Genomic DNA, 11043 nt, shown 5'->3' on the forward strand with positions numbered 1-11043 from the left:
CAACGGAAGCGCGAAGATTAGTTGATTGCATCAATATGCTAGCCGTCCGATTCGATTCGATTCACCCTCACGTTTCGTAACTCGGCCGTGGGCTTTATCTCATCGTTCATGCGAATCCGAAATTAAATTATCTCCCAAACTGCCAACAGACGTCGAAGTGGAGGACAACCCTTGTTTCAAAAGTCCTTTCGCCCCCGCCACTCGGCAGCTTTTATTCCAATCAGATTGTTTCCGTGGCGGCCCTCTCCTTTTTCGTCCTTTCGTCCTCGTCTATATATCTGTGTCTCTGTGTGTGTGTGTGTGCCTCAAATAGGCTTTTTACTTTGTCGCTGAGCTGAGCCTTGCAGATTGAATTCGAATTAATGCCTTTGACCCGCCCCGCAGCAACCTCATTACCATCACCCCCTCATCAGGAGCGGCAGCAACATCATCATCAGCAGCAGCAGTAGCAGCTACAACATCATCCTCATCCACACGTTTCGATTTGGCCCGGGTCCTCGGCTTTATCCCCATCCATGTGTCTCTCTCCTTGCGGCGCGTGTTCGTACGCCTGATTAACATATGTCAACAGTATTATATAAAGTGGTATTTTGGGCCTCATTTCGGGGGAATTGGAATTGGTACTCGGATTTGGCATTGCGTCTGGGACTCTGATTCAGATTCAGCTTCCGATTCGGTTTCGTATTCGGATTCGGACCAGGGTCTGCTCTCGAAGACGGCACATGTTGCTGCACGAAATTCAATTATGGCAGCATTTGCTTATTTTGGTAAGAAATTAACTTGTAGATTAAAGGAAGGGAAAAGCCCCTGCGAAGGGTGGGCGAAAGAGTTGCTCGCAAATCTGGTGACTTAATGGAATTTTCAATTTAGCCGCGGGCACAGTGGTGACAAGGGAAAACTAGGTTAGGACTTAGGGTTTGTTAGGCAATAATCAAGGGGATAAAGGTCTTGCCATCACGTTTACGGGTAAAAGTGAATATTGCCTTTGAATAATTTTAAGAATACAAATACTAAAATCATATGTTATTTTTCGAGTTAACACAAAAATCATTTTATTTCGCCATAACATTTTCAGCTGCAAAGTAAACCAATACCTTTTGTTTCATTCTGTTAATGCAACACAAACACTTCAATAAATGCGGAAGCAAAAAATAGGTGTGCACGTAAATCCGAAAGTCTCGTATAAATAAAATATGTGCATACAATTGTGGCCTGAAAAGCAGAGAAAAATACAAAATTAAAATAAACAAGCAGCGTGTTTGCTAATCGAAATTAAAGGTAAGCAAATAAATAACCCTTTTCAATATAACTTTTATTCAGATAACACCAAAATCGGTTGAACTTTAACTTGAAACTTTCCCTCCAAAACTTTTATGCAAAAAGATGGAAAAGAGGTATTTATGGAATCGTTCGCCCGCCATATCGATACGTACTCCCTCCTGAATAAAGGAGTGCACTTGAAATCGCTATCATCCTTTGGCCGGCGGTCAACCACCAATAAAGCCGCCCAGTCCCCTCGAAATGCAAATGAACAGCCGCCATCGCCGCCTCGACCTACCCACTCGAATGGGATTCATCACGAAAAAATGAGGGGAGCACCAATAACTGGTCTTTTCCAGCACCAAGAAGTCGGGGTGCCCGCTGCAATAAATCAGGGCTCCAATAATTGAGTGGTGCACAAGGGGTTGTAGAGGGAGGTTGGTCGAGTGGTTGTGGTGGAGTTGGTGGTTCCTCTGGGGGTGGTGCCACTGGAGTGGGGGTGGTGGGGCAGGGGAATCGCGTCTGCCCCGCCGTCTGGTCAGCGTTGCCAGACACTCGACTTGGTTCAATGAGTTAGCCGCTTGTTTCGAGATTTTTCGGCTTTAGCCCGATCCAGCCAGCGGGGCTTTTAATTAGGCTCATAATTTGCGAAATATTTCCACGTGATATTCAAGTGGACTGGCTGGCAAAAGGCTGCCCGACCATGCCTAAATGTGAGTTTAACCATCAATGCACTTGGAAAAATCAGAGGCATACATTTTTCAAATTCGTCTAATTTTGGGATATATAAATTGAGTTTATTTAATTATTGGAATACCAATAAATAGAAGAAGGTCTACAATTTGTAGGAGTTAAAATCCTTATAAACTTTGAAATCTAATTTTTTTGGTTTTTGCAAATTATGACCAACATTTTATAATATAAACTAAAATCTAAATATGTTTATTTTTTAAATTTTAGTTGAGCCTGCAGATTTAAAACTGGTTTATGTTCCAAGTGTGTACAAGACCAGGACAGAATCGTTCACCCACATTTCCCTCGTGGAGAAACAATGATGGGCAATAGAAGCTAGTCCTTATTATGAGTGCTACACCCGTGTGCACTCGAGAACCAGGCAAAGGGTTCATCATCATCAGCATCGCCGCCGACGTCCTTCTCACAACAACGTTGTGGTATTTTCTTCGCCGACGAGTTTTGTCTCAGCTCTAAGGACATGGAGAACCAACCGGGGCAATCGTTCCAGCAATCCTTCAACCAGCCGCACTTGAAATATTTGTGGTTGTTGTTTGATTGAAGCAGCTCAAGCCGTTTGCAACGGAAGTGTGTTTGATTAAACGCAGAAGGACGAATCAGGACAGGGGAGAGACCGCTTGCGAGTGGCTCAGAAATAGAACGGTGGGAACGGGCAAAAACCAGGGGACAGGTTAAAAGGATCCCGAGGACGTCCTCTTGGGGAACAGGTCTTTTAATTGCAGGTAAAATACGCTGAGATACGAGATGAATATTAAGTGCAGAAAAATAAAAAAAACGTCCAAAAGGGGGTAAAGGTTTTATATCAGGTGCAAGGAGTAAAAATTCTGATGTTAATAACCTATATTTTAAGCTGATCAAGGTACATATTATTCGCGATCTATTCTTTATATACAACAAATGGCAAAATATGAAATTCTTGATTGATATTCAAGAAATTTGACTGTTATTTAATATTCCGTACTTAAACTATTTTAGTCACATTAAAACAAATACTCCCATTTTTTTTCGTAAGAAGCAAACGGTCAAAAGTCTTGAAACACATTTTTGTGGAATTTGGTAATTTCACTTAAAAATGCATACCTCCTAGAATTTTCACTTAATTTGCAAATATTTGGCTTTAACTTCTTAACAAGAAAAGGCCCCTTAGATCTGAAAGCATAAAGTAATTTATACATTTTTATTTTTTTTAATTATATATATTTTTTAATTTTCCCGGGTTGACAATTGCGGCCTGATCACAACGAGCAATAGTCTTTCAGAAAGGTGCATCTATTGCCTTTTAAATAGTGTTAGTTGCAAATTTGTCAAATGGTTTTTGAGATCTGTTAGGTTTTATAAAAGAAGTGCCGAAAACCTGAAGTTTTGCTAGTATCTTTAGAACGGTTCTTTGGAACTTAAAAATTTGTTCAGCGTAATTAGCGACTTAAAACTAAACAAAAAAAATTGGTCTCTGCAATTATTTCGAAAAAAAATTTAAAGTGGTAAACTAGTGTAATCATAGTCAGACAACCATTTATAAAATGCATCCCAATGTCTATCATGCAACTTTGATTCTTCACTGTCATTAGTTTCTGCCCTTGGGATTTCTTCCGAGACCTTCATAACATTGTCTGTTTTTTCTTCAACGCGTTTCTCAATATTGGCCAACTTTTCAAAAAGATCCTCATATTTGGAAGATAGTTCTGCAAGCAGAACTCCGAACTCGTCCTCCAATTTTTGTTTAACTTTCTCGAGCTGTTCATTCAAATTTGTTGTCTCTACCGGACGTCCCACTTTTTCATTCATAGAGTCAATTAAGTAGAAATTTGGCTCGAGTTCGATTTTTTTTAAAGTTTCTTCACTTTGATGAGCGCCCATCTCAGTTTCCAGGCGGGTCACGCGTTCTTCCAGAGAGTCCAACTTATGTGCGATGTTGTTTTCTTCGGATATGTCCTGTCAGGGATATTCGTTGGATTAGGATGCTTACAAGATGTCTAAGATTAAACTTACCAGTCCTCTTGCAAAGACATTGTTCCAGGTCATTCCCAACAATATGAGTACTATAAGGTAATGCATTTTGTCAAAATCCTAACTGTCACACAACACTTGAGAATGTAGACTGCGAGACTATTCCAGTATCAGCGTCTTTTATAAGCTGGCTGTCGCTAATAAACAAGAAAATTCCGGGGTTTTTTTTCTGTCAGAGCTCAGAGATAATTCTGTTTTTCGTAAACTCATAAAATTTCTTTCTAAAAAAAAATAAAGATCAATAAAGATTTTTATAGATTCGTAGAAAATTCTGATGATTTGTTTTTATGAGTATGGGACTTATTCTTATCAGCTAATATATTATAACAAACGCACTTTACTTTTATTTCCGACCTCTGCACTGTGGAATAACATGTCTGAATCATCAAAATGCACAGTAAGATGCCGGAGGAACAATCTGCATGCTTAATAAAAAATAATTAAATGAAATACTTATGAACCGTGTTAAGGATAAAATTCTAGTTGTTTTAAGTTTTTCTTTGCAATATCTACAGTATTTAAATGGGTTAAGTATATATGGCTGGTCCCCCCGTTAATCGTCCACCTTAACCGCCGTTAATAAGAGCAATAATGGCGGCCCTTAATGGAATATCGATTTGTTGTTAACAGCTGGCTGGGGGCAACCTCATCGGATTCTTTCACCTTTCGGTCAGCCTCATCGCGACCAGAATGCCATCCTTTTCGCAGTCCTGCCGTCTCTGTCCCACATGGAGCGGTGTGTGTGCTGATGCCACATTGTTGCCACTTAATCCGTTTATCTAACTTCGTACACCGTTGGACTTGATACCCGAAAAACTAGCTGAGCGTGGTCCAAAATCCCAGCCCGAGCTGCATCTTTTTCTCCTGTTGCTCAGGGCAGGAGTAAAATGGAAATGGAAACGGGCGGGTGGGATTCTCTTGAAAATTTCAAGTCCATTCGACCGTATAGCGAAGCTCCCACACCGCCGTTTCAGTCCGACTTAGTCGGGAGCCACTGTTCGGAGTCGACATCCATTAGCAATCGCAGTCATACAGACTTCCGCATCATACTTTCGACTTCCGCATATTTTATGTTCCACTCTCTGGCACTCTCCACACAAAATGGCGGACTCGGATTCAGATTCATGTTGGCCATGCGCGCGCCTCGACCTTCCGACTCCAACTCGGCTTTGGGCCAAAAGTTTGCCCGTCGCCTGGGAGTTTCAGGGCTCTCGAATCCATGCGATCCGATGCGAATCGCTTTGTTGCAAGTACTTTTGGGGACCGGGTGGCCTGGCCTTCGCCATCGCCAACAGCCACTTGCAACATTTCTGCGGAGTTTTGATTGCTTTTATTGGGGAGTTTCACTTTTTGTGCCGATTTAGAGGGCGAGTGAAACAAAAAGTTGACGACAAACAATGCAAAAGCAATAAATATTGATATCGTAGAGCATTTATCGGCGCAAATAAAATCAGACTTGACCTTTTTATATCCAAACACCTATATACATAGTAAAACTTTTAGAGCTTTAATTATTCTAATTTAAGGATTATATACATAAGTCATCCAATCCATTCTATTAGAATTCTCAATAACTTTATTTCCCTACATTCTAAGCCTAAACACAACAAAATAAATTGTATAAATACAACTTATAAAATGAATTTAATTAGAAGCTTCCCATTTCTTTCCTTAATTTCCAATGATAAATTCCCATTTTTATTTTCACTCCTCCTAAAAAAAGGTCAAGTTTAAACGACAAATTTGTTTGCAAAGAACCCAAAACCGGGAGAACAAATAAACAAACAAACCGAATGCGGCAACCGAATTTTAGCCGGTAAGAAATCAGCGACAAAATATGACAAATTCGGGCCCGTGAACAAACAGGAAACTCAGAGCCAAGAGCAGTGGAACAAAATGCTCCTTGAGAGGCTGATTCCACCTCCCGCCCCGGAAACTTCCTGTTTCTGTGTGTGCTCAAATGCAAATCCTCGGCAAACCTGTAAAACTTTTTTAAAGTTATGTACCGCTGTCGTGTACCACCCTCAACTTTTGCTACCTTGGCTGCCATAAATCACGGGGCTTCACCACCCCGGAGACCCCAAAACCCGAGTTTTGTAGGCTGGTGTGCTGCGTATTCACTGATTCTTTTCGCTTTGTTTTGTTGAGGACAGCGTTTCCTGAATTTACCTTCGCTCTTACTTCTGTCCCTCTCTCGCACTGTCTTTGTATCTGTCTATCTATACTTAGAAAAATTAGGTTAAAAAAAAATAAGTTTATACTTAAAAAAAAATAATAAAATAGTTTACCAAGAAATATATAAAAATGTGTTTATAGCCCTAAAAATATTCACTGAATTGAAATATTCATGAAATATTAAGTTTGTTTCCCTTACACATCAAACGATCTATTTAAGAAACCAATTTTTAAGTACAAAGGTTATTTATTAAACATAAATTTGTTAAAATAGAAGGGTTTTTTTAAATACCTCTAAAAAATTGTGAATTTTAGTTAACCTTGCTTTCTGAAATGAATTTTCTAATTTCCAGTTTAGAAGAGGTATAAATATGTTTTCTTCTTTAAGAGAAATTTCTTTCTTAGCCGACTTATTTTTGAGTGTGTATCACGGACTCTCGCACTCCTTGGCCTTTTCTCCTTCAGTGTTTGTTTCGAGAAGCGTCGCAAAAACATAAATCCGAACGCCAAGACAAATTTTGCAGATCCGCCGTTGGTTCCCGTTCCCATTCCTGTTCCCCCTCCCGTTTTCAACCAAGGGGGGATAAACTTTTGCTCCAAGTTTCTCTCTATGCTCACCGTGATTTATGCCTGGCACGCCATTGGACTAGGGGTGTCCTGGGCGAAAAGTTTTTTGGGCTGCGCGAAAAATTATTTGCCCCGGCAAAGTAGTCCTCCCTTCTCATCCGCCATCGCCTTTAATGCCACCCGTTGTTCTAAGCCATTTGCGTGGATTGCCTGCAATTTGCTGCCCAGATTTCCCAAGATGTTCCCATTTGGGTGGGTGGGGTTGTTGGGCGCATCTTCCCCGGTCGTGTGTCTGTTTCAAAATTATGTTTGTGCAAAAGATTTGCCGGAGTCGTGTGCCCGTGTGAGTGAGCGACCATGTAAGACGGGCTCTCATCTTTTTGGGACCCAGAGACCCCAGCCGGAAGAGCTTTCTTGGCTCTCGAGATTTTATATGTCCGCCGTTGTCTGGTCCCGCTGTGCGGACTACGAAAATTGCGTTTAAATTAATTGCAAATGGCGCATGATTAAGGGGAAGTAATAAATGGCTAATTGTTCATGATTTAATGATTTCGGTCTTGCAGTTTACTTCATCTTCCACAGCTAATCGAGGTCTTTGTGGGGGAGTCTTATTTATGGGGAGGAAACTGGGGGAAGGATACAACAAAGCCCTAATGACTGTTAATCCAAATACTGTAGTTTTATTTAGTTTAATATTGTTTAAGAAAAAGTTTATAAATATTTATATAGCTTTAATAGTTTTCTGCATGTTTTTATTTGTTCGCATTTTATATAAAAGATGATTCTTACCAATTTTAATTTATTAAAGATATACGATTCCCTAAAACATAGCTTTAATATAATTATTTAAAAAGCCCAAAGGAGTAGCATAAGCTTAAAAATTGTCCTGCCTTTCGAGGGCATAATATCGGCAGGGGTTCCTTACTCTTGAGAACCTCTCATCGGTCCCCTTCAATCTCGACCCAACTTCACAATTTATGCTGTAATGACAAATGTAACCCTACTTAAAATAATTACTTCGCCTTAATTGCGCTGTCAGTTGGTGTCTACTTAGGGAAATATTATCCCGCATCGCGCACAGACATATAAATATTGTGTGCTCCCGGTGAAAGGGTGTGAACGGAGTTGGGCAGCCGAAGCTATATGGCCATATAGCATAGATCTACCCCGACTGGGAATCTCAGATGAGTGTGCTCAGCATACATATGTCAATTAAGTTATAATTCCGTTCGGCATGCTGAGCCTCAACGAGTTGCTGACTGACTGTCAATCAAGCTATTTCGCCTCCGTTGCCTTACTGACTTCCTTAAAGTCCCAGGGAACTGGCTTTAAGACGGAACAACCACATCGAGTTGTCAACAAACAACCCCCGGAACCCGACCAACTGGCTATTGGAAGGGGGAGAGCCTTGCCTCGCAATTATCAGCGATAATTATGCCATATTTTTATCTGAACGGATCCGTTGATGCTGGGAACGAGCGCAGCTCAGTCGGGGAAATTCATTCCCCAAACCCGATTCATAGCACTCATTTCCCAATTGCCTAATTTTCCCAGGCAGCATGCATGATGTGTGATTGATTGGAAAGCAGACTTCGGAACGCAGTAACAGGGTTCTAGGGTATGCAAAGTATATCAGGTGTTGAATTTCCTGTTAATATACCTACTTATATATTCCATTTTAATTGTCGAAGAACTCTATCGGTGGATTGTATTTATAGAAAAATGTACTATATAGGAAATATATAATTAAAAAGTATACATAAAATATATTTTTAACATTAATTTTAAAATAGAAACCTTACTGATTTATGCTTTAAGTTTCTTCCTTCAATTTCTGTCCCAAAATTCTTTTTTTTTTATTATTGTTGGTGCTTTTTCTTTGCATACCAAATCAAAAATAAATAATATTTAAAATTATTGTGGTAAAAACAGTTAATATTCGAACCCCAGCAGCATTTGCATAGCATTCTTGTTTTAATTAGACTCAAATCGAAGCATGCCTGTTAATTGGCCTGAATACCCGACGCGGCTTTAATTCCCCGTTAGTTTCCAATGCCTTCCACCGGCTCCTTTTAATGCTCCATTCGCTTGGTCCTTGATGCTGGCGCGCCAATTTGCGTCCTGGGTCTCAGCCAACTCAATGGCGTGTTAAGTCAGTCAATAGGCGCCCCCGCCAATCAGTGCTTCAGCTACCAAGGAGCCATGATGGTTCCTATACTGAGAGAAAAAATGTATCAACAGCTAAAAGGGATATTATTTTTGATCCCGAATTGGATGAACCAAACCAATTTCATTTATTTCAAGGGATTACCTATATATTTTCTGTGTTATTAGTTTTTACCATTGGTAATAAGTTTTAATTAAATTTCTTTGTACAAATATTAAAAACCATTTTAGAATCAGAAATAAATGAAATTTTCAATTTTGAAAGAAGTATTTTAATTTTTAAAAGAAGAATTCTTTTAATTTACATTTTCATAAACAAGTGTATACCAAATTGTTTAGAGTGTAACCTCCGCACGCACACAGACTGGCAGACAGAGAATCGCTGGCATATACACAGCAACTGGGAGATGGCAACCCTGGCGCGCGTTCTTAATAGAAAAGCGCTTTTCAATTATGTTAGCCAACTCCTTTTTGCCAAGAGTTTCTGGCTGCTTTTGCCGACAGTCCTTCGCCCACCCGCCCCCTGAATCCTCGTTCCTCCTGCCGGTCGGGCATGTTGTGTACCTTTTAATTTACTATTTTTGCTCCTTCCTTGGCCAGGTGCAGAGGTCCAGAGGACCAGCGGGTCCATAGTTATACTCGGGCAGCATCCTGCTGTTAGTATCCAATTAAAATCGAAAATTAAATGTCAGAAAAGCAGTCCAGCTCCTGTGAGATGGGCCTGACCTGGCCTGTGTTCCTGTGGCCTGTCTTCTTCTTTCGCCTTTCGAGGGGAGAGGACGACTGGGGCCAAAAATGTGGGGCTTAGGCGCTTACTTATTGAATATTTGCTGCACTTTTCGGCCCGAGGCCAGGAAAACCTAATTGCCTTGACCGTAAGTAAACAGGCTGGCCCTCAGCGGGCCAACTCAAAAATGCATGAAGCCGCACAACAAATAGACAAACATAATCAAAAGTACGAGAACGAGAGGCCGGAGTACCAGCCAGCCAGCCACTTGAAAATCACGCCCAATTTGACATGCGCCTAGAGTAAACAAACCCCGGCTCGGGAAAAATCCGTGTATAAATTCCGTGAATAATTGATGCCAGCCAGAGTGTGTGCTCGGACGCAATGTAAACTTAGTCATTAATGGCCCCGGGGCCCTTAATATATGTATTACTCGCCCACTCGAATGTGTACATTGTATACTTTGCCCAGCCTCAACCTTATCCTTATCCATATCCGTGCCCACCCCACGGCGAATACTTATCGCTTTCCCCATCCTTATCCTTGACGTGTGTCGCAATATTTTCTTTGTGCATTTTAAATGCTTTGTTTGCTTTGGTTTATTGGACGGATCCGTCAAGTGGCGGAAGAAAAGCCTTTTTTGGGGGGAAAGGGTTGAACTAACATTTTATTATACCCGTTACTCGTAGAGTAAAAGGGTATATTGTATTCGTGCAAAAGTATGTAACAGGTAGAAGGAAGCGTTTCCGACCCCATAAAGTATATATATTCTTGATCAGGATCACTAGCCGAGTCGATCTAGCCATGTCCGTCTGTCCGTCTGTCCGTCTGTCTGTCTGTCTGTCTGTCTGTCCGTCTGTCCGTATGAACGCTGAGATCTCGGAAACTATAGAAGCTAGAAGATTGGCATTTTGCATGCAGATTCTAGGAATTCCTACGCAGCGCAAGTTTGTTTCAAAATGGTGCCACGCCCCCTCTAACGCCCACCATCGCTTATATACGATTTTAAAAATTTTAATATTTTGGAAAAGTAAAAATGCAGTTTTATTGTGTTTATCAATACCTATCGAAATGTAGAAGAAATTTTTCAAATCGGACCATTCGTTAAAAAGTTATGCGTGATCAACGTTTTCTATCTCTATCTCCATCTCCCTCGCACTCCCTTTACCTGAGTAACGGGTATCTGATAGTCGGGGCATCCGACTATAACGTTCCCTCTTGTTAATGCTCGAAAGTCTGAGCAGGTAAATTCGGCGGAGGGGCTAATGATACCTACTCTACGACTCAGGTTTATTGGAGAAGAGCTTTATTGTTAATTTATATGTCAAAAACTCGGCTTTGTATATTGCTTTTATCTATTTTCTTTACTAATTCTATAGGGGTTATAC

General features: G+C 40.7%; 1 protein-coding gene across 1 annotated transcript; it reads right to left on the minus strand.

The window, feature by feature from the left end:
• Positions 1 to 3179: 3179 nt before the first annotated feature.
• LOC138911961 (uncharacterized) lies at positions 3180 to 4106 on the minus strand. The gene is made up of 2 exons (XM_070211638.1): positions 4003 to 4106; positions 3180 to 3945 (listed from the first exon to the last, which is right to left on the minus strand). Exons 1-2 carry the CDS (start codon positions 4066 to 4068, stop codon positions 3487 to 3489), a joined length of 525 nt encoding a protein of 174 aa, XP_070067739.1. The 5' UTR covers positions 4069 to 4106; the 3' UTR covers positions 3180 to 3486.
• Between the last annotated feature and the right edge of the window lie 6937 nt (positions 4107 to 11043).

The sequence above is a fragment of the Drosophila takahashii genome, chromosome 2L (assembly GCF_030179915.1).
Source record: "Drosophila takahashii strain IR98-3 E-12201 chromosome 2L, DtakHiC1v2, whole genome shotgun sequence".
NCBI lineage: Eukaryota > Metazoa > Arthropoda > Insecta > Diptera > Drosophilidae > Drosophila > Drosophila takahashii.